General features: G+C 39.7%; 1 protein-coding gene across 2 annotated transcripts in view; it reads right to left on the bottom strand.

Moving 5' to 3' along the window:
- Nucleotides 1-2,629: 2,629 nt before the first annotated feature.
- Nucleotides 2,630-25,138, bottom strand: part of LOC142151142 (NXPE family member 3-like) — a 67,992-nt gene continuing 45,483 nt past the window's right edge. Inside the window, exons 4-6 of one of the 2 annotated variants that reach the window (XM_075206496.1) lie at nucleotides 12,679-12,749; nucleotides 8,976-9,191; nucleotides 2,630-3,411 (exon numbers count right to left, since the gene is read on the bottom strand). In XM_075206496.1, coding sequence (XP_075062597.1) covers nucleotides 2,879-3,411; nucleotides 8,976-9,191; nucleotides 12,679-12,749 — 820 coding nt within the window. In that variant the 3' untranslated portion in view covers nucleotides 2,630-2,878. The remainder of the gene's footprint in view (nucleotides 3,412-8,975; nucleotides 9,192-12,678; nucleotides 12,750-25,138) is intronic. The other variant, XM_075206497.1, reaches the window with a different exon arrangement.

Raw genomic sequence — 25,138 nt, 5'->3', positions numbered from 1 at the left:
TCTTACGGCTATGGTTTGCTGTAAATTTTTGATCAAAATCATGATCGCTAATATAGGATAAAAAAAATTCAATAGAGTCATCATCACCGTCCCAAACCATTAGTATATCATCTATATAGCGCTTGTATATTTTTATATGCTTAGAAAAGGGGTTAGGATTATAAATAAATTCTTGTTCCCAGCATCCCATTACAAGATTTGTGAAACTTGGCGTAAAATTAATCCCCATTGCCGTGCCGTACACTTGGAGATAAAAACTTAAAATAATTATGAGACAAGATAAAATTAATTAATTCACATATAAAAACTCAGTCAGGATCAGGGTCTAAAAATTGCCTACAAACGCTAATACATTTCATGGGTAACACGGTGGCTCAGTGGTTAGCACTTTTGTCTCACAGCACTGGGGTTATGAGTTCAATTCCCGACCATGTCCTTATCTGTGTGGAGTTTGTATGTTCTCCCTGTGTTTGCGTGAGTTTCCTCCGGGTGCTCCGGTTTCCTCCCACACTCCAAAAACATACTGGTAGGTTAATTGGCTGCTATCAAATTGACCCTAGTCTCTCTCTGTGTGTGTGTGTGTTAGGGAATTTAGACTGTAAGCTCCAATGGGGCAGGGACTGATGTGAATGAGTTCTCTGTACAGCGCTGCGGAATTAGTGGCGCTATATAAACTGATGATGATGTGTTCTATTGCTGTATATAGTGATTGTATCTCTATAGTAAGCCACGTGTGGGTGGGACTCCACTAGAAGATTTCAAAAACATTCAATACACTGGTCGTGTCTTACAGATAGGATTGTAACTTAATCACATATTTTCTAAGAAATATATCCGCATATTCAAGGATGGGATGTCAGGGAATCTATGCCAGCTACAATAGGTCTACACAGAGGTTTTTCCAATGCTTTATGGATCTTATGGATATAGCAGAATAATGGGATGCAAAACCAATAGATATTGATATTCCTCTTTGGTTATTGTATGCTCGTGTAAACCCTTAAATAAGGTATCTCTCAGTAGGGAGGTAAACTCCGTGGTGGGATCTTTTGCAGTTTAATATAAGAGTTTTCATCATTAGGCAGCCTCTGTACTTCCTCTATATAGTATGTGCTATCTAGTAACATCAAACCCCCGCCTTTGTCACCCTGCTTTATTCCTTGTTATTTCTAAGAGTTTCCAAAGCAAGGGATTCCTGTTTGGAAAAATAAGTATTTTGAGGATTTTCATAGTTATTTTTACATAAATCTTTAATCACTAGCTCCTGGAAAAGACCAGTATGACTACTCCTTGACTCTAAAGGATAAAACTTGGAAGCTGATTTCGATACATTTTCATATTTGGAAATAACCGCTAGTTCCTCCCTAACAAAGTGTCTCTCTTCAAAGTCAGTTTGCTGGTATATTTATTAATTAAATTTACTAGGTTATTGCTTGGGGCAAAGGTACGACCTTTGCTTAACAAGGAGAATTCATATTTCTTTAATTGGTGTTTAGATAAATTGAAAATGCCATTATCTTTCAATGTTGCATTGTTCACTATATGTACTTTCTCCTTAGTTTTTTGGACACCCCCTCGTCTTCCCTACTTCTATATGCCTGCGTTTCATCGGTGAGGCTATTTTGATATTTTATTTTACATGTTTCCTGTTGCCATTAAATTCAAGGAACATTCATGTAGAACATGATCACATTCTTTCATAAACTCTACATTATCTATTTCAAATGTAGGGGATTTGTTGATGTGTAAAGGTTAAAGGTTAAAGGCCTTGCGCAATATAGTGCTCAAGGCCATTAACATACCACTAAATTTGTGTTACTTTGACCAGCAGTTTTTCCATGTCCAAGAAAAGGTTATCCAGATCTGATATAGATTCTGAGTTAGTAACATTGGGCCTGATTCATTAAGAATCTTAACTTGACAAATTTTTTATTTCAGTCTCCTGGACAAAACCATGTTACAATGCAAAGGGTGCAAATTAGTAATCTGTTGTGCACATAAGTTAAATACTGCCTGTTTTTTCATGTAGCACACAAATACTTGATAGCTTATTTGTACACTGAAATTTAAAGTTAATATTTGTGTGCTACATGAAAAAACAGGCAGTATTTAACTTATGTGCAAAACAGAAAACTAATTTGCACCCCTTGCATTGTAACATGGTTTTGTCCAGGAGACTGAAATAAGATGTTTCTCAAGTTAAGATCCTTAATGAATCAGGCCCATTCTCATTAAATATTTTCTGACAATGGTCTGACCTTTGGCTAATTCTATCTGAACTTCTCCACATTTTAAATTATGTGGAGATATACAATCTGATTGCGCTGTCTATTTATTACAATATACCGTGCACAAGAGATTAGAAAACAATACAATAAAGAGTGGCGCTCAATTCAGAGTTGTATACAATAGATAAAAGTTCATTCACACCAATGTACTTTCTCCATATCAGGAGGCAGCCTTCCTTCAAAGCTTCGGATGCAAAAAGGAAGCAATAGCCGAAATGTTACAAACATCATAAACCGATGTGTTTATTCATAATACATTATAAAAAACAGTATTGATAACAGTAAGATAACATATAAAACTATACATATATATATATATATATATATATATAGTACTACAGACAAAACAACATTGCAAGAACATAATATCCAAATAGTTTAATACAAATTGTAAACCGTTACGCGACATTTCATCCACAGTAATTTCACTTCATTTCTAAAATAAAGAGTATTAGCAATGGTCAAAGTGAAGTTATTGCTGAGATACCAACTATACATGATCTAGCTGTCATACCATGGTCAACAGATACCCATACCAAAATACAGGATGGTAACATGTGCCGGCTTGTAACTGAGAAGAGTGTTGCCCCTCAATGTGGACATATGTAAGACAACATAAGGTCCACCTCATTCCTGACGACTGGTGGTCCTGGATGGATGTCGTCAGGAAGATAGTGGCAGGATGTCATGTCCCAGGCATCCAGGATAGTAACAGCCATTCCCTTGAAGGCCGCCCTCAATAAGATGTCCAGCTGAAGAGACAACCAGTCACTGCCATAAATTGACTTGTAACCCGTGTTAGCTGATTTAATTAGCACAGTGGTCTGAGGACTGCGGAACAGTAAAGATGCAATTCCCTGACGGACCCGATCCAACCTTTCTAAATAGATCTTCACAGGGTAGGTGGTGAAGTGGGCCCATAAGGTCATCACAACAACAGTATGAGGCCCACCACCTATTCCAGCTATGTGGGCTGCCTCATAATGTATGTCAGAAGTCATAGTCTTGGTTGTCCTTATGGGAAGTCCATGGGCCCTCCATCGCATGGCCAGACCAGCGTTAGCATCCACTGCTAGCAGAGGTCCCGATTGATAATTAACATGCAAGTCTATCCTCTTGAGACCTAAGGAGAAAAAAATAATATATTTATTGTTACCTGTGCATTATAGAGTTAGCCCATCCAATTACAACTCTCCATTCCAGCGCGTTCCAACTAATTTTCTCTAGCTTCTTCAACTGACCTTGTGAAACGGCCTGTGAAATTATTTACCATGGAAGGCGGTGAGGCCAATTTCATTAGATTAAATTAAAGAGATTAGATGCTTTTAATATAAGAAATAGTATATATAGCTATGTTTAATAGAGGATATTATTGAGGGGAAATGGTCTCAAAAAAATAGCCTTGCCGCAATGTATGGGGTTAGGGAGATTTTTCCTCTAATTGTCATGTTTTGTCTTACCTCGCTCTGAATCAACAGAAAAAAAGTTTAGAAAAGCTTCAACATGACGGACCTTACTAAAATTAATCATTATTCCCTTATCTCAATCATTCTCCACTAAAGAATGAACTGCTATTTTTACTATAATGTATATTATAATGTTGTCAAATTATAGTAAGTAAATTGTGCTTTTCTCCTTCAGGGTAACGGTCTATGGAACAGTGTTTAAGGTGTTATGTGTCTGGTCATGATCTTGACTGGTCCAATTATTTACCCTAGGCAGAATTTGCTCATGACAATTCTCTGTATCCTTACACAATAACCTCTCAGTTCCTTTACCTTCATAGTGTGGCCTTCAATGAATGTTCTGGTAGCCCCTGTACCTCCATGTCTACCTCATTCTATGAATTGTAGACTTTAGAATTATAGCGCAAATGACTGTTCTTCAAAATGATGAAGCGAAATTGAATTCAAATATTTTATCGCCAACAATTGGTACCTCTGCAAAACAACCTTTTCGGTCATAGAATTCGATTTCCAAGGCTCCAAAGTTCTCTGCCTCCTTCCTTAAGTCAAATTAAGTCCTAATTATTCTGTCTACCGCCCTCAATCAGAATTTCCTATTCCCAATGTTTTCCATGTATCTCTATTGACATCAGCTTTTCTTTCTTTCTAAGTAGCACGGTTTTGTGCTACTTAGCATTGGACCGACACTCTCCAGGTGTATCTCTGGCTCAATCATCTTTTTGCTCTACCCAAAGGACCAGGCCCAATGCTGTGTAGACTAAGCTTGTAGAAAATGGAAGGGATGGGTTTTTAAAAAAAATTTAGATAGCTCAAACAGGACACCATCAGGTACCGTCCCCACTGCTCTTCTGTGGAGCAGGGACAGTCGCCTTGCAGTTCCGGCCAGGGGCGTCCTGTTGCTAGGATACGCAACTTGCGTACCTTTTGCAGCTAAGCCTAAACTTCTTTGCGGCGGTCCCTGATGAACACCAGTGGTACGTTAGACAACGAACCTCTTAGTTCACTGGCATGAATACCAGTTAGTAGTTTTTAGTACATCTTGAGTCTACAGCGCTTTCTGAGTTTGACAGACACATTTATCGCATACTTGCCAACTCTCCCTGAATGTCAGGGAGACTCCCTGAAATAGGGGTGATCTCCCTCACTCCCTGAAGAGTCTGGCATTCTCCCTGATGCTGAGCCAGTACAAGATGTGGTTGGCTTCGCCATCTGTGGCAGGATGACACAGTTCAGAAATTGTGTCCTATGTCCATGTATTGATGTCTATGGAGGTGGCCATTTTCATGGAGACCAAGTTTTAACCAAAGACTGACAGATAAGACAACATGGCTTCAGTAATGGAGACAGAAATGTAAAAGACACTTCAGTCCCTAGAGATTCATTAGTTGCTTTTCTTTAACGCATAGTTGCCTACTCTCCCGCATTTCTGGGAGGGCTCCCAGGAGAACATGGCAACCTCCCGGTTCTCTCCCCCACAATAGATAAGTGACGGGGGGCATGGCTTAATGGTGCAAATATTGTGTCTTCTTAGTCCCGCCCCCTGCTGTAATTGGCCAAAATTGTGACATTCATTTAGGGGGTGGGGCCAAAATGATGCGTTTCATCAAGCCCCGCCCCCGCATGCCCACCTCCCCTGGGATCTCCCTGAAGCCAAAGAGGAAAAGTTGGCAAGTGTGATTTATCGTCTGTCTAAATCATGTTTTTCTTTTTACCAATAAGCGTCAGTTTGACATGTGGTTTGGAAAACTACCAACTACCACTATGGTTTTGATAGATGTGTGGTTTGGCCTTTAGTAAATCTCAATTTCCAAACAACACATGAAAGTGCATAAAACCTTACGTTTTGATTAAACCGCAGGTCAGTAAATCTCCCTCTTTGTATATGCACATATGGTAATGACGACTTATTGTAAACCAGGTGCATATGCTGCTAATGCGGAGGTGGACTCATCTCAAGTCCAATGGGTGGCTGCATTGGCTCATAACCGGGCCGGTGTAAGAATACCTAACCAGGCCTGAGTGCAAGAAGAGGAGCCACAGTGTGTGGATGTCTGCACAGAGCAGTATTGAGAGGCAGCAGGAATTTGAGACTGGTGGCCTGCTGAAATAACAGCAAGCAGCGGAAAACACCACTGGAAGAACCCAGAACACTTCACTTTCCCTGTTGACCGCTGGACGGCACAGGACAAACTCACATTACAGCAGTTGGCTCCCTGAAAGCTTCATGGAAGGAACTCAGCTCTCCATCCCTCTGCAAGCTGCCATCTCCTAAATAATTACTTGCAGAGTAAAGAGGCAGCATAGCAGCAAGGAACAGATCATGCCACCTCATCCCTGAAAGGCTCTGAAAACATCTGGGGGTATATTTACTAAATTGCTAGTTTGAAAAAGTGGAGATATTGTCTATGGCAACCAATAAGATTCTAGCTGTCATTTTGTAGAATGTACTAAATAAATGATAACTAGAATCTGACTGGTTGCTATAGGCAACATCTCCACTTTTTCAAACCCGCAGCTTGATATATTTATCCCCTGGTCTTCATCTCAAGCGAGTGCGGGGACTCCCCCACATTTGATAATTTAATGATCCATAGCAAAATTGCTCCTGTGGGTATTAAAATACTTAATCAATAAAGATTTTCTGATATTCCCATTGCAGATCAATATCTGAACTCTGCTTCTGCCGTGTGGCCGCTTGTGAAATGACAGAGTTCTATATTTTAAAGACAACAGTGAAAAATAATTTTCTCACAAAGTTTCTCATGAGACAAGAGTAACCACACACCACCCACTTACCCAGATCTACTGTAACACATAGACACAAGATTGTATTATTTTCATAACCCACTGTTTTTCCTCTATATTATCCAGGTATCCATGCCAATGGGGCAACCTCTAAGGTCACATAACACTTTACTTGACAAGAGAGACAAGTTTCCATACCCAACACCACACCTTCCTCACCTCTATCAATGACATATAACAGGAGGCAACATTAAAAGTATCCCAGTCACTAAAGAAGACATCCTTATACTACAAGAACTTCTAATGGTTGGCATAGGTTCATTTGCCTTGAATCTTCAGAAATCAATAGCTGACCTTAAAAATAATGTAACTGCCATTGCAAACCGCACAAACAAATTGGAAGGCAAGTCGAAATCATCTCAGCAATTCCAAACAGAGACAATCAGAGATATGGACTCTTTCATAGAGAACTGGAATTCTTCAGAGGCAAAATTGAAAACCTTGATAACCATGAGAGATGGATCAACTTATGTATTCACAATATCCCACAATCAGTGGAGCCAGAAAGTCTAGAACCACACATAGGGCTAGATTTACTAAACTACGGGTTTGAAAAAGTGGAGATATTGCCCATAGCAACCAATGAGATTCTAGCTGTCATTTATTTAGTAGATTCTACAAAATTACTGTTGGAATCTATTTGGTTGCTATAGGCAACATCTCCACTTTTCAAACCCACAGTTTAGTAAATATACCCCATAGTGTTTTCCCAAATTAGCTCAGGACCAGGATGAACTCCAAATGCCTCCTCCTCAAACATCAAGATTCTTCGGGAGATGTAATAATTAAGATGCCCTCTTTCAAAGTAAAAAATAAATAAGAATGGCATGTAGAAATCAAATAGATCCTATTTGAAGGTTCTAAACTGAAGATATACCATGACTTGGCCCCAAAAATTGTGACAAACCTGTGATGAACACAATGAACACGGATACAAATGCAAATGGGGATTTCCCTTCAAACTAATAGTAAAACTAGTAATAAACAATATGCAATATGTAACCCCAGAGAGGGCATAGATTTTTTCCAGCACTTTAAGTCTTTAACTGCCTCAATATGGAGGAGCCTCATCTCAACAGGAAACCTACTTTTTAATCTATGACCATTGGATCTCAAGAACCATTTCCTTTCTAAAGTAGATCATCATCTATTATGAAAGGTTTCCATTATTAACTGAGGAAAATGATAGTGACATTATCATGGGCACACCTTTGATCTTATGTACCTCTGAGCAGTCATACTTAACTGTTGAGATTCTAAAGAATTAATGGCTCTTTAGACTTGAAATATCTTATATATTCTACCTGACCATACCTATCTCTCACAAGGGACTTTCACAAATCAAAAAATGACTGCTAAAAATAGACCTTTAGCCGGAATGACTTGTACAATTCCACCATTAAATACAACTACTAAATTTGATGATTTACATAGATGTTAAGTCATCAATTTTATGATTATTCTTCTACATTTACTCTAACTAACACCAAGGTTGACACGCAAGGTAGATACATTTTTCTTTTGCTGATTAAAGTTTGTTACCCATTTTATCCCAGTAGCTCCTAATGTCTGTCACCATCCCTCCATCTAAAATGTAAGCTTTCAGGGCACCCTCTACCTACCTGTATGTCTACTGTCCATCTTCCGCATATGTCCTTGTCATGACCTTTGCTACATTCGGAGTGAGTCCCTACCGTTTCACTCACACTTATCTGTGCTACTTATGTGTTGCTTCTTCATGCATTTGTGATTTTTCTTGTATTTGCTTGTAAAGGCAAACTTTCCTTTACCAGCCATCGCCCCTTTAAATCTCCCCTGCATAGTTGCCGATTTTCAGAAACCTGCAGAAATCGGAACTTGGTACATTTATCCCCAGGTGGTTGTTTTTTGATTAACCCTTTGTCACACGTGCTGATTGTGACAATGAGACACATTTTTTTCTTCAGTTTTCCATATTTTGTTTAAAGGTCTCTACAGCCATATATCTATCAAAGGCATTAGCTGCAGATCCAGATAATCTAAACACCCTTTTCCTAGATGGGACACAATCTGATTTTTGGACTTGTGAGGTGAGTTCATTGCAGTTTTCATGCTGTTTATGCTGTTTTGCACAACTAGTTTTGCAACTACCCATTTGTTTTAGAATACTTAATTTAATGTATTATATTTATTATATTTTGATTAAGTCAGCAGAATGTCTGTAAAGAGGAGATTACAGAAATGTTTAGGTTCTTATGTTTTAAAAGCAAAAAAGAGACGTATTCTTTAAACAAAGCACTCCTGAAGTTGGAATTCAGTTCCAATTTCCAACACCAAACACATAGATAAATAGAGGAATCTACATAGAATAATGTGCTCCCATACATAATCAATTCATTTTTGTAGAAAAATAAATTGAATGAATTGAAAATCTTACTGGGAATGAACCTCTCCAAATATTCAAACCACTGGCGCAGAGTGGAGTCTCCGAACATGTGGATGTCTTTCCCTTTGAGACAGGCAAGAGCATCAGATGGCTGAGGAAAATGTTGCCCCAAACATGTAAAGGATGTCCACACGTCACCATAATAGAAGCCAGAAGGCTGTCTAGATTCCTGACCAGGTCTGCAGACCGAGAGATTGGAGGTGAGTCCTGCAAGAGATTGGGATGAGTGAGGGTGAGATATGAAAGTAGTGCACATAAAATTTTAACTTTTATAAAGACCACTGAAATGGGTATTAAGAAATCACCTCCAGACTACTAGACTGGTTGGTCCCACCCCCAGAAATCCCACAATTTCTGCAATGCGTCTGCCTCCCAAAATCATTTGCACAGGTACCATCACAAGATGGTTTGTCAGAAAGCGACACGGTCTGACGCATTGGTAATGATAGGCAGTACCGGACTGAGCCATAGCCATTCAATCTTACAAGCTCTCTTGCAACAATACTTTTATTACTATGGAGGATGTACTGTTTAAAACTTCTCAATATGAATGGACAACTACTCAGTGCCACTTCCATTCTTTCTGTATGATGCATGTAATACCAGTGTCATGGTCGTCTGACTTTCTTGACCCAATTCAGGACCCTTGGGTCTTACTGAAGCAGGAGTGTAACAGAAACTGGAGGCCTTGATAATGCCTCTGTTCATCTGGAATGTACTGAGATACACTAGCAGCATGGGAGTCTAGAACCGGAGTGAGCTCCAGAGTACAGAACTGGAATCCGCTGTAATAACTCTGGAGCAGTTCAGGGGACACACAATACCAGCACCTGTAGCAGTTACATGGACCTGGAACCCACTATTAGGAACTCAGAATGTGTAACACATGGAAACTCAGAACAGAATGAGTTGGAACTGGAGACAGGATCTCAGAACCGTGACTAGGAATGGAGAACTCAGAATTGTGAGACAACCACAGTCCTGGAACCCACACATGGATACACAGAACTGGAAATGAGCCCTAGAGACTCAGAACCAGCCCCAGCTACAGAACAGAGATACTGGCAAAACCCCAGAAACTGCAGAGTATGCACTACATAATGCAATGTTCTTGCTGAGGTAAGCACTCTTGATGAATGCAGAATTCGTAAGAGCCTCTGAAGGCAATGTATCAAATGTCTTCCCGATAGATGAGGCTCAACAGAGCTAATGCTCAAAAGTGGGTATTCCGTAGGTAGGAAAAATGACAAGCAGCGACGCGTTTCGTCCGTCCAAGCGGACTTTTTCAAGCTATAAAGCTAACTCTCTCTCCTATGGTCATATATAGTGTATGGAAGAGGGAGGAACCTCATAAAGTCATTAGCGGCCATATGTTGAGAACAATGTCCAAATAAATAAAGTTGGAAATCTACACTTGTATAAAACAAAACAAACCCAATATAATAATTTATAAAAAATATACATATATACATATACACACATATATATATACATACATATATATCTGTATATAGCATAATAATAACATAAAAAAATATATATTTCAGGGTATTTATATAAAAACAACAAACACACATATATATATATATATATATATATATATATATATATTCATATCAAGTTAAAAACGCAGTATAGTGGATGGGATAAACCACAACATCTGTGTATATACATAAAATATTTTAATACAATTTAAAATAAATAATAATAATAATACTAATAATACTGATGATAGGTCAAAGGCGTAAACCTATAGACAAATCCAATAGACAAGGGTCCAAAAGAACCATAACAACAGTAAAACAGTCCCTAGACATATGAGCCCAATTAAAATCTCTTATATGTCAAATATGACGAATAATTGCATCCAAAAGCAAAGAAGAGGGGCTAATTAGAGATATCAATCGTTGAATTCCATAGCCTCATTTAGGCCATCTGGGTACATGGTTTGCAATTTGAACATCCATGCAACCTCGCCTCTACAGAGTCTCTTATATCTATCCCCTCCTCTTTGCGTGCAATCAAATTTCTCAACCCCAATGATTGATAAACCTTGTGGATTACTATTATGTCTCTCGCAAAAATGCCTAGACACACTATGGTTATGTACACCCTTGAGAATATTTAATCTATGCTCCCTGAACCGGCATTTCAGGGAACGAGTAGTCCTACCTACGTACTGGAGTCCACAAGGGCACTCCAGTACGTAGATAACATAGGTGGTATCACAATTCATGAATTGTGAGATGCAGTGTACAGAACCATTGCTGTAGGACTTGATACTAAGGGTACCTTTCTTAATAAAATTACAGGTTAAGCAGACTTTCTTCCCACATCTAAAACACCCTGAGGGTTTAGGGTGTAGCCAAGACACATCCTCAGTCTGTCCCTTTTTGTGTTTTTTCAAAACACTCGGTGCTAATAGATTTTGTAGATTACTATTTTTCTTATATACAATTCTAGGAGTCGGTTCAAGGACATCATTCAACACGATATCTTGTTGTAAAATTTTATAATTGTTTGTAATGATTTTCTTAATCACATGGGACTTATTATTAAATTTCGACACATAGACCAAGGAATTCCTATTCGATTTTCCAATTTTATTTTTGTTTTTATTCTTATTTTTATTTTTATTTTTATCCTCATGTATGTTTTTATCTTCATTTATACTTTGGCTTTTATTTTCGTCTGTATTTATATTATCTTCTATGTTTTTGTTTTTATTGGGGTCTTTGGAAACCTCTACATCTATATATCTACTCGCTTTATCTAATTCCACTATCTCATGTGGAATCAACATATCTTGTCTATTCTTACTAAGTGCAAAATCACGTACTTCACTAATCAAAACTTGCGGATATCCTCTTCCAAGGAAATTGTTGGTCATCTCTTTTGCTTGTATAATAAAATCGTCATCCCTAGTACAATTACGCCTTATTATACATAGCTGACCTCTAGGGATATTCTTTATCCAAGGTTTGTAATGTGCGCTTTCATAATGCAAATATGTGTTTGCGTCAACTGGTTTGTTGTAATTTGTACAAACAATTTGATTAATGGTTTCGTCCACTGAGAGTGTGATATCCAAAAAATTAACAGAAGAAAAACTGAATTGATGTGTGAAAGATAAATTGTACTCATTAGTATTAAGGAATGAAACAAAATCCGCTGCCAATTGTGCACCACCATCCCAAATAATAAACAAATCGTCAATATAACGGCCATAGAGTACCAGGTTCGCCCCGAAAGGGCCGCCCCAAATGAGGTCATCCTCAAAAGCCCCCATATAGATGTTAGCAAAGCTCGGGGGAAACCTGGTACCCATGGCCGTCCCAAGTGTCTGTAAATAATAAATAGAATCAAATAAGAAAAAATTGTGAGTCAACATAAACATAATAGCGTCCGTGAGAAAATCGAGTTGTCTCCCAGATATATCTCCTTTACGCAAAAGTGCTTGTTTCTGCTCTATGTGGGGGCAAATAAATCTACCACCCAAGTAGAAGAATTTTACATTCCCTTAGAAAAAAAAAAGGTATTGAACAATAAGTCTACTGGTTTTGTGGGGAAACATAAAAGCAGAAGACACAAAGAAGTAATAGAAAAGGGAGAGGGACATTTTCTGATGTCAATAGGAAAAAGATAAAATAAGTTATAGCGTGACTACAAGTCCATTTTCCTACAGGCAACTTACCCAATGAGCTGTTATCTGACATGACATTGATTGGAGGAAGCTTGCCAGGGATAATCTTGTTGGTGACAGAGCTGCGGGAAAGCAATAATTGATTAAACAGACTGAAATGTGTCAGAGGCATAATTAGTAATTAACAGATCTAAATGTAACATTTCAATTCCCATGTATTCCTCACATCCACCCACCCTGTGGCTCATCCAAACAACAGGGGGACAGGATAAGGATCTATTGATGACATATCCATAATTTCTCATTTCTCATTGCTGCTGTCCCTACAATAGCTGTAATTTTCCCAAATGTACTTGTTGACTAGTGACTTTCCTGTTTCCTGATGTCAGACAAGAGTTTTTCCAGTATTTTTCCACTTGGTAAAATGCAGCTCTCTACAGCCTGACCCCTGAGATTATTGATGTGGTGCGTACTAGATGCACACCACAAGACCTTGGTTTCACACCAAAGCAGCACAACAAGTTGCGCACCAAGTCTCCACTCTGGAAAGACACCTCTGCATCCTGGGAGTGAGTTTAAGTTAGCAGAAAGGTGGAAAGGTACACTGTGGAAGTGTAAATATTACATCAAAATCCAACATCCTACTACTGTAGTACCACCCGTTACATTCAATGACACTTTAACAATTTTCTTTTAAAATAGTTCTTGGACTAACTTTATGTATGGTTTACATTGATTATGAGAGTAAAGGGGTATTGGGACTATTTTCATTACATGTTGTACTTTTGTGTGTGGAAGCTTTTTAATCGCATTGATTGGGACAGCACAGTGGCTAAGTGGTTAGCACTTCTGCCTTACAGCACTGAGGTCATGAGTTCGATTCCCGACCATGGCCTTATCTGTGTGGAGTTTCTATGTTCTTCCCGTGTTTGCATGGGTTTCCTACAAGCTCCAATAGGGCAGGGACTAATGTGAGTTCTCTGTAAAGCGCTGCAGATTTAGTGGAGCTATATAAATTGAAGATGGCACTTTATAAATTGACGATGACTGATCAGAGTGTACCAAGAAATGAGTTCCTGTGTCAAAGTGCAACATGAATGTGACAGACTGTGCATACACCGCACAGGCTGTCTGCACTGTAGGTAGTGGCTAGATCCTCTTCACCCTGTGACATCACAGGTCATGTGGCTGCAGCAGTCACATGGTACACCATGCAGGAGCTGCTGGAAATCTTTCTGTTCCTGTGCTGTCACTGGGGGATAAAAAGGTAAGAAGAAGGGGTAATGGGATGGGGAGGGGGCATGTGTATGTTTAAAGCTGCGGGCAGAGAGGGCATGTGTATGTATAAAGCATGTGGGCAGAAGGGGCATGTGTATTGTGTAAAGCATGTGGGCAGAGGGGGCATGTGTATGTGTAAAGCTGCAGGCAGAGGGGGCATGTGTATGTATAAAGCATGTGGGCAGAAGGGACATGTGTATTGTGTAAAGCATGTGGGCAGAGGGGGCATGTGTATGTGTAAAGCTGCAGGCAGAGGGGGCATGTGTATGTATAAAGCATGTGGGCAGAAGGGACATGTGTATTGTGTAAAGCATGTGGGCAGAGGGGGCAGAGAGAGCATGTGTATGTGTAAAGCATGTGGGCAGAGGGGGCATGTGTATGTGCACATCATAGTAACACAGGCTAATTTTACACATTATTTAAAGTGCAAATCAACATTATAACTGTTATATGGACACTTAATCTGCAATACAGGTTAGTTTATTTAGATAAATATATATTTGTGAATATTATTAGCAGAAGTGTGTAAGGTATGTACAAGACCAGAAGATATTTGGGATAGTTGTGACAGTAGGGGGAATGCTTTTCATAGACATGTGAAATTTCCTGTCAATAATCTGACTGAAGGACTCTGCAGTCATCCTCTTTTTGTCTGAAATGGCTGATAACAGATAATAATAGCTTGTACTGTGTTGCATAGAAAATGTAAATATAATGTAAAATATTGCAAGTTCTGTCAAGGTATGATCATTTTAGTCATAGATTAGTAGCTGTTTTATATAAAGAACTTGTATTGTTAGGGATTGTGATCTTTTCAATTAGATTCCTCTTGAAATCCGCTACCTGACGTGATTACCTCACTCTGCCTGGAGTGGATCACAAGCAGAATTTTATTTTTTTAAAGGTCCTTCACTACTTAACATAGTCTTCACCTCTTAAATGTCCTTTGTCTAAATCTCATTTTCAGCAACATATTCTTGCCTGTTTCAAGTGTATACAGAAAACCAAAACGTGTAAAAAAAATGCTTTCAATATACCATTTATTATTCCCATTCACAATATTTGAGTGTTTTTAGAAAGTGACAATTAATCACCTTCTGGCTGTTAATTGTATTTCTACATTATCACTGTGCAGCTACTGCTCTAAGATAATCAGGGCTTGACTGTCCAATAGGCTGACTAGGCTGTAACCTAGGGCGCTGGGCTTTAGGGGGTCCAAAAATTTTGGGGTGGAAAATCGTAACAGGGAGAGGTATAAACTGAAAATCATTATAAAGACCTAAAATGACACTGGATATGCTAAAGCGTGAGTTGACAGGAGTTTGGGCACTTTTACACTTGCCTCCAAAAATATAAGCTAACCACCGGGACAGGAAGCGGTGGGGGGCGGTCGGTGAGGGGGGGCAGTGGCGGGGATGGGAGCCCTGCCTGTTTCACTTTTACTGGGCCCCACAATTTCTGATGGCAATCCTGCTAGATGGGCCCCAGCTATAGAGCCGAAATGGGGCAGAATCAGGCTCCACCTCATAGAAGTGTCCAAATACATTTGGGTTCCCATAATTCTGTCTTTTGGAGTGACCGAGAGCTGATTCGCCGTGCTTTTTCCTTGCCACCACTTTAGTTAATTTTCAGTAAAATTTGTGACCTTTCATTCGTCAAACAAGTGTCAAGTGTCGTTATGTATTAGATAAGATAGCTATTGGTAGGGGCACGCAGGTAAAAGTTAAAGAGTAAATCAAACGCTAGGTGACTTATGATCTTTGCATGTTCTATTTGCAATATATGTATTTAACTATTTCTTTTCATAACATGTATAGTTGTTTTTTTTATAAATTATATCATCTTTGTTAAAAAAAAATGACAGTGTCTGTTTCCTACATTATTTTCTATTTATTTTAAGAAACTGTGACAGGATGTACCGCCTATGCCACCCTGTCTGTCGCTGCTGGGAACCAGATGGGCTTACTGTGCCACCGTTCCCTGTCGTTATCCCAAACGCTCCCTCTCACCGCAGTAGGAGGGGCTTACAAATGCTGCCACCACTGGACTCCTTTACCGGCATCCAGTACAAGGTTTCTTCTGGGTAACTGATGCTGCGAGTGTACCCCGTTACTGATGTACCTGGGCTGGTACTCCTGACCTCTTCCTATGGATCAAGGTTGCTGTGGATTGATCCCCACTGGCATATCACCCTGGCCTGGGCTTCTGGGTAGCGGCAGAGTGGTGGTACTGGATGCTGGGTCCAAACCTCAGAAACAGCCGGGAACGGATTACATTTTGGGTCTAATCTGTAGGTCACAGGATTTTCAGCATGGAAGATGTTTTCAAGCAGGTCTCTGAAGGAAGTGATGTTTATTTGCAGTAGAGATGGTCACTGACCCCCGTGTTTTGGTTTTGGATTCGGTTTTGGATCTGGATTACCGTCGTGTTTTGGTTTTGGTTTTGCAAAACCGCCATTGCGTGTTTTGGTTTTGGTTTTGGTTTTGTTTGGTTTTGTTTTGCAATTTGTTTGGAAAATCCATGTTTTTGGGCCTAAATTAACCCAATTTAGTGCTCCAACTGTTTTAGAGACAAGTAATCTAATTGTTGAGGTAAAAAATCATCCAAAAAAACAGTTTAATTCTTCGTTGGTAGGCCTATTCTACACACAAAACAGATTGTCTTCCTCTCCATCTATGCATATTGGCAATGCAGCCATCGTCTTTGAATGTATATTACACCCTACACTTATAGTTAAATATGTAAAGAAATGGAAAAAGCCAGTTTGGTTTCTGTCTCTCAAGGCCCCCCTCCACTTGTATAAAATACCAAAAAATTCAGCCATTATAGACTGTACAATATTAATTGACATGGAGAAAGCCAGTTTGGTTTCTGTCTCTTTAGGCCCCCCTCCACTTGTATAAAATACTAAAAAATTCAGCCATTATAGACTGTACAATATTAATTGACATGGAGAAAGACAGTTTGGGTTCTGTCTCTCTAGGCCCCCCTCCACTTGTATAAAATACCAAAAAATTCAGCCATTATAGACTGTACAATATTAATTGACATGGAAAAAGCCAGTTTGGTTTCTGTCTATCTAGGCCCCCCTCCACTTGTATAAAATACTAAAAAATTCAGCCATTATAGACTGTACAATATTAATTGACATGGAAAAAGCCAGTTTGGTTTCTGTCTCTCTAGGCCCCCCTGCACTTGTATAAAATACTAAAAAATTCAGCCATTATAGACTGTACAATATTAATTGACATGGAGAAAGACAGTTTGGTTTCTGTCTCTCTAGGCCCCCCTCCACTTGTATAAAATACCAAAAAATTCAGCCATTATAGACTGTACAATATTAATTGACATGGAAAAAGCCAGTTTGGTTTCTGTCTCTCTAGGCCCCCCTCCACTTGTATAAAATACCAAAAAATTCAGCCATTATAGACTGTACAATATTAATTGACATGGAAAAAGCCAGTTTGGTTTCTGTCTCTCTAGGCCCCCCTCCACTTGTATAAAATACCCAAAAATTCAGCCATTATAGACTGTACAATATTATGAAAAATGGACAAAGCCAGTTTAGGGTCACACTGTCTATGACACCCTACCCTTAAGGATAAATTGCCCTAACAGCAGCCTTTCAAGATGGTATGTGATATGGAAATGCCACAAGTCCCTTTCCTCTTTGGGGGTAGATTGCACCCTACACTTACATAGAAAGTTTTAAAAAGATGTTATCGGCATCTTCAGCTTAATCCTCACCCTCATCAGTGTGTACGTCATCATCACAGACTATCAATTCATCGCCGCTTGAATCCGCCATTAGAGAACAGTCAGTGCTTGGATGTCTTGGATGGTGAAGGCCTTCCTCGTGGAAGATGTAGTTCATTTTTATAAACATCATTTTCTCCACATTTTTGGGAAGTAACCTTCTACGGCGATCACTGACTAAGTTCCCTGCTGTGCTGAACACTCGTTCAGAGTACACACTGGAGGGTGGGCAGCTTAGGTATTGCAAAGCAAGTTTGTACATGGGTTTCCAAATGGCCTGCTTTTCTTCCCAGTAAGGGAAGGGACTGTCTGACATTTCCATATCAACTACCTCTTGAAAGTAATCCTCCACCATCCTTTGCATGTTTATACTCATATTGGATGGAGTTATGGGCAAAGTGACACATTTTTTTGAAAAATCCTTCAAACCAGCCCAGATGTTAAATTGTTCTGGTCTGCCCCCTGTGTCTTCCCTGCTTCTTTTTTGGAAATTTAATTTTTTACGAGCAACAGCTTGAGAAAGTGAAGGAGGACACGTTGTCAAGCCGAGGCCCAGTTCAGCGGCCAACTTGCTGAGCAATAGCTCCTTGCAAAAGTTCACATCTCGCTCATTTACAAGTAAAGACTCAATGTAGGTTTTAAACCTTGGATCAAGCACAGTGGCCAAAACGTACTGATCCGAGTTCAAGATCTTAATAACTCGAGGATCATTGTGAAGCGAATTAAGTACTTGATCGACAAGGCCAACATACTTTGCTGAATTGCTTGCTTTCAGCTCCTCCTTCATTTTCTCAAGCTGCTTTTCCAATAGTCTAATTAAAGGAATGACTTGGCTCAAACTAGCAGAGTCTGCACTGACCTCACATGTCACAACTTCAAATGGTTTCAGCACCTTGCACAGCACTGAAAGGATTCCCCACTGTGCAAGAGTGAAATACATCCCCCCTCCTTTCCCAATGTCATGACTTGTGCAATATGCTTGGATGGCTTTGCGCTGTTCCTCCATCCTCTGAAGCATGTACAGGGTGGAATTCCACCGAGTTACCACCTCTTGCTTAAGTTGGTGGCAGGGCAAGTTAAACTGCTCTTGGAGCTGCTGTAATCTCCTACATGCTGTGGCTGAATGCCTGAAATGGCCTGAAATTTTACGGGCCACCGAAAGCATCTCCTGCACCTCACGGTTATTTCGTAGGAAGCTCTGCACCACCAAGTTGATGGTGTGAGCAAAACAGGGAATATGTTGGAAATCACCCAGCTGTAATGCTCGCACTATATTGTTGGCGTTATCTGAAATGACATACCCTGGGGAGAGTCCGAGTGGTATAAGCCATGCATCAATCACATCTCTCAGTTTGCGTAACAAATTGTCAGCCATATGCCTGTTAGTGAAGTCGGTGATACAAAGAGTGGCCTGCCTGTGACAAATGTTACGTAGTGGTGTACATGCTGCTGCTGTTCCTGCTGGTGAAGGTGAATGACCAACCCAGTGGGCTGTCACAGTCATATAGTCTTTGGTTTGGCCACTTCCACTTGTCCACATATCTGTGGTTAAGTGAACAGTGGGCAGAATGGCATTTTTCAGCGCAATCTCTACATTTTTACACACTTTTTGGTATAGTTGTGGAATAGCTTTACGGGAGAAATGGTGTCGCGATGGAATTCTGTAACGCGGACACAAAACCTCAATTAACTGTGAAAAACCTGCTGCGTTTATGGTGGAGATTGGACGCAGATCTAACACTAACATTGCAGCCATGGCGTCTGTGATTCGCTTGGTGACTGGGTGACTGCTGTCATATTTGCTTCCCCTCGCAAATGATTGTTTCACAGTTAATTGCTGAAATGTAGGACTGCTCATTTTATTAACCTGCCTCTGGGATGACGATTCACCCCCAGCAGCAGCAACAGCAGCAGCAGTACTAACGCTTTCTTCAGAGCAATCAATAATAGTGCCGGAGTCATCCAGCCTTAAGTGGGATGCCGGGCTAACTCCGAGCGCTACTGAGGATATTGATGAGGATGGTGTGGTGGGTGTATTTTGTAGCCGTCGGTATGTCGGTGAGCGGAGGGTCTTAGCTGATGAGGGAGTGCTTGTATTCTTTTGGGAAGAACTTTCAGCTTTTCCCAACACTTTGCCATGAACTCTCGTTAAATGGCGTAACATAGACGAGGTTCCAAGATGGTTAAGGTCCCTCCCTCGACTGACTGTGGCTTCACATACACTACAAATGGCTATACAATTGTTGTCTGGATTTGGGTAGAAATAATTCCACACATAAGAAGTGGATTTTTTTGTTTTATGCCCAGGCATGACAATGGCCTTTTTCTTGTCACGTGCCAGAACTGCTGCCACTGGTGCAGGACTTACACAAACAACCTCATCCTCATCAACATCCTCATTAGCGCCCTCGTCGCCTACACAAATCTCCCCCTCATCCTCTTCTAATTCCAAAGTGGCATCCTCAATTTGGGTATCTCCGGCTACACTCGGGCTATTAAGGCACACATCAGCAGAATGCTCACGATTAGACATCCCACTGTTGGATGGACTCTCCACAGGGATTGTTGTCATTTGTGAATCAGAGCAAATATTCTCCTGTAATGCCTCACTGTTATCTTGCAGCTCGGCTTTGACGCGTAACAGTAGTTGTGCACCAATTGTAGGCTGGGTAACTTTTTGCGATCTGCCACTAATAGCCAAAGGTGAAGGCCTCATTCTCTCTTTGCCACTGCGTGTGTAGAATGGCATGCTTGCAATTTTTTTTTTATCGTCACTTAACTTTTGCTCAGTTACACTTCTTTTTTGCTTCAATACAGTAAATTTTTTTTGGGTTTTTGTTTTTTGCACTAATTTGAAAACACTCTGTTGTTTGACATCGCCTTGGCCAGATGACGTACTGGGAACACTAACATCAGGACTGGTGACAGAACCTGGTTGCTCATTCAGATCATATGTGGACTGCTTTGAATCCATTCTGAGCGCAAACCACTGGGGAGTGCTAAAAATTATTTAGTAGATTCTGCTGACAGTTATGACTTTTGACAGCCAGAAATATTAATGCACAATTAGGGAGGACACCCCAAAAGCACTGAGGAGTGCTAAAAATTATTTGGTAGATACTGCTGACAGATATGACTTTTGACAGCCAGAAATATTAATGCACAATTAGGGAGGACACCCCAAAAGCACTGAGGAGTGCTAAAAATTATTTAGTAGATACTGCTGTCAGAAATGACTTTTGACAGCCAGAAATATTAATGCACAATTAGGGAGGACACCCCAAAAGCACTGAGGAGTGCTAAAAATTATTTGGTAGATACTGCTGACAGATATGACTTTTGACAGCCAGAAATATTAATGCACAATTAGGGAGGACACCCCAAAAGCAATGAGGAGTACTAAAAATTATTTAGTAGATACTGCTGACAGAAATGACTTTTGACAGCCAGAAATATTAATGCACAATTAGGGAGGACACCCCAAAAGCACTGAAGAGTGCTAAAAATTATTTGGTAGATACTGCTGACAGATATGACTTTTGACAGCCAGAAATATTAATGCACAATTAGGGAGGACACCCCAAAAGCACTGAGGAGTGCTAAAAATTATTTAGTAGATACTGCTGACAGAAATGACTTTTGACAGCCAGAAATATTAATGCACAATTAGGGAGGACACCCCAAAAGCACTGAGGAGTGCTAAAAATTATTTGGTAGATACTGCTGACAGATATGACTTTTGACAGCCAGAAATATTAATGCACAATTAGGGAGGACACCCCAAAAGCACTGAGGAGTGCTAAAAATTATTTAGTAGATACTGCTGACAGATATGACTTTTGACAGCCAGAAATATTAATGCACAATTAGGGAGGACACCCCAAAAGCACTGAGGAGTGCTAAAAATTATTTAGTAGATACTGCTGACAGATATGACTTTTGACAGCCAGAAATATTAATGCACAATTAGGGAGGACACCCCAAAAGCACTGAGGAGTGCTAAAAATTATTTAGTAGATACTGCTGACAGATATGACTTTTGACAGCCAGAAATATTAATGCACAATTAGGGAGGACACCCCAAAAGCACTGAGGAGTGCTAAAAATTATTTGGTAGATACTGCTGACAGATATGACTTTTGACAGCCAGAAATATTAATGCACAATTAGGGAGGACACCCCAAAAGCACTGAGGAGTGCTAAAAATTATTTAGTAGATACTGCTGACAGATATGACTTTTGACAGCCAGAAATATTAATGCACAATTAGGGAGGACACCCCAAAAGCACTGAGGAGTGCTAAAAATTATTTAGTAGATACTGCTGACAGATATGACTTTTGACAGCCAGAAATATTTATGCACAATTATGGGGGACACCCCAAAAGCGCTGGGGAGTGCCAAATATGAAGAAAAAATAATAAACCTCTATCCTCCTCTCTGCACTAGCGATTTTGGTTAGAGCAATTGCAAGAACAATATTGTATTCTCTGTCCCTGCTCTAATTAGCCTATGACTACACCCTGCTCTCTCCCTCTGTCAAATGGCGATGGATTGCTGTGGAGGCGTGTATTTATAAAGTTGAAGTATTGCGAGAACCGAGCCCCGAGATCCGACGACGTCACAATGACGTTCGGCCTCGATTTGGATTCGGAATGGGCGGGAGAGTACCGAGCTGCTCAGCTTGGTACTCGGATACCCAAAGTTCGGGTGGGTTTGGTTCTCGGAGAACCGGACCCGCCCATCTCTAATTTGCAGTCACACTGATTGAAGGTACCAGTGCTCAGGTCAGATGGAATCAGAAGAACAATTTCCAATAGACAACAGTGCTATTTATACAGATTTGAACACAGCCTTGGGCTATTTTTAGAATCAGGATGCAATTTGTTTACCCAAACATGAATTTATATGCAATGCAAAGCTAACAATATTTACACTTCTCTGTTATGTGCTAAAACTTGATGCTTGCATTATCTGAGATGCAGTCATGCCAGCCAGGCAGCGGCCCTCTGCTGGGTATACAGGCTAAACAGGTGTTTGTCTCTTCACATAAAGACTTACTTAACATTTCCTGCTATCAGCAGACTTCCTCTAGCGAAGTTACAAACCCAAACAATGACACTTGCATACAAAGCACATCCTAATGTAACACGATAAGTGCATTTCAAATTATACATTGGTGCCTGCACCTCTGATTGAAATACATTTCTACAATAAATTATTTCTACATGATCCAGCCACAAAAAAAGTTATTTATCAGTAATCTAGTCACAGCAACTTGTGTGATGTGAGCATCTGGATGACTACACAGAATGCAGTGATTCTATGTAGTTAAGCACCATATTTAATTGAGTACTAAATATCTAATTATACAAATGTAATTATACGAGGTATGTCTATTAAATAACGAGACTGATTAAATAACTCACCATTATTTATTGGTATTACAAATTTAATGTTTGTCCCCTTCAATATACTCCCCATTTGCACTAATACATCACTGCAGTCTTGTTTTCCACTGGTCGAAGGCATGGATCAAATCAATTTCTGTCACTTGTTTCAACATATCTGCTGTTTTCTTCTTTACAGCATCAACTGACTCAAAATGTGTCCCTTTAAGCACTGATTTAACTTTTGGGAAAAGATGAAAATCGCAAGGGGCTAAATCGGGCAAATATGGAGGATGTTCAAGTGTATAATGCGTTTGTCGGTCAAAAACTGCTTCACAGAAAGTGCTGTGTGAGCAGGCGCATGGTCCTGGTGAAGAAAGAAACCATTTCTTTCTGACTCTTTCTCTCAGCTTTTGCAAAACTTCCTTTATAATAATGTTGATTAACTGTTGTGCCTCCTGGAACCCATTCTTCCAAAATTACACCCTTGATATCGAAAAAAACAATGAGCATTGCTTTGAATTTTGACTTGCTTTGGTGAGTTTTTTTCATTCTTGGTGATGTCTGTGTTTTCCAGTGAATTGACTGTCTTTTGGTTTCAGGATCGTACTGGAAGATCCAGGTCTCATCACAAGTGATTACTTTATGAAACAGGTTTGGATTCGTGACAAGTTGCAGCAGAATGTCAACACAGCATTCCTTGCAACGTTCTTTTTGCTCCTTTTGTGAGAACCCTTGGGACCATCTTTGCGCAAACTTTCGTCATGTTAAGATCCTCACGCAAAATTTTCCATACGGTGACTTTGTCAATGTTCGCGGATTCAGCTATCATTCAAACACTGAGTCGGTGGTGTTTTCAATCTGACTGATTATTTCTACATTTTCTTCGGTTCTTGAAGTGCAAGGTCGTCCAGGGCGTTCATCATCCTCGACATTCTCACGTCCCTCGCTAAATTTATTGTGCCACTCAAACATTAACTTACAAATTATGAGGGCAATCATTATTTATTGATTAAAGAGCAAAATTAATTTCTAATTAACTTATGTGGGTGAATTGTATTTTCCACTATACTAATGTGGCAATATTATTGTATTATTATATTATGGGAGCGCTATGTAATGCCACATTTGTGCGTCATAAATAATTATATCCCACAGTAACAATCAAATAGTATTGCCCAGTTATTATAATTATATATTCATATTTTCCTCATAATATAACACAATAATAGTGTCCCTTGAATTTAATAAAAATTAAAATGTGACCCCATGAGTTAATTTGTAAGTTAGGTTATTCCCTCTAAAGAAGTTACGTTTCGTAATGAAACGCGTTAGAGGTATAGAGTCAACTATTTAGTTGTTCTCTTATATATTTTTCCACTTATCTGTGCCACATCAGTCTATTTGACTATATATTATAATTGCTATACTCCGTTCAACATGTATAGGAGCTGAGATACCGGACCTATTTGCAAGTGAACAATTTGTCTGCGTCGGATTTTTCCTCTTCCCCTTTTTTCCCTCTACCCCTCTCTCCATTTGGAGCTTATTTCCAGCACAGAGAGCTGTGTGTAAGGCGGTTACACACACAGCTGTGAACCGCGGACTATACAAATTTCATTCATTCTGCTCAGCGCTAAAATTCACATGGGTCACCATCACGTTAAAGCCCAAAAGATCTATTACCATCCATCTGTGAATTCAGTCCGTAAGATGAAGGATTACTATTTCCATTTACAATCATCGGACACACAGTGAGTTTCAAGAGATTATTCTCCAACGTTGTCATCCAAGCGGGTATGTGGAGCAGCGCACTATATCTACAACTAGAGACAGTGAGTACTATATTACATCTCACTTGCACACATGCTTTGTTTCATAAAGGGGTATGAAGTGGAACTATAAATTTATGTGGACTATATACGGTGAAGCAATTTTGAACTAAAGCTGCAGATTATCTCTGCTCCACACGGAGCTATATACGGCCACTTAGATATTATCACGCATTGAGAAAAAGCTTTTTACTATCCCTGGACTGATGATTATGGCAACTATCAACCCAATCAAATGGATTTTTTGGGGGGAAAC

Source organism: Mixophyes fleayi, chromosome 4 (assembly GCF_038048845.1).
Source record: "Mixophyes fleayi isolate aMixFle1 chromosome 4, aMixFle1.hap1, whole genome shotgun sequence".
Classification (NCBI taxonomy): Eukaryota; Metazoa; Chordata; class Amphibia; order Anura; family Limnodynastidae; genus Mixophyes; species Mixophyes fleayi.
The sequence above is the reverse complement of the archived record's forward strand: the minus strand, read 5'-3'. Positions and strand labels throughout refer to the sequence as shown.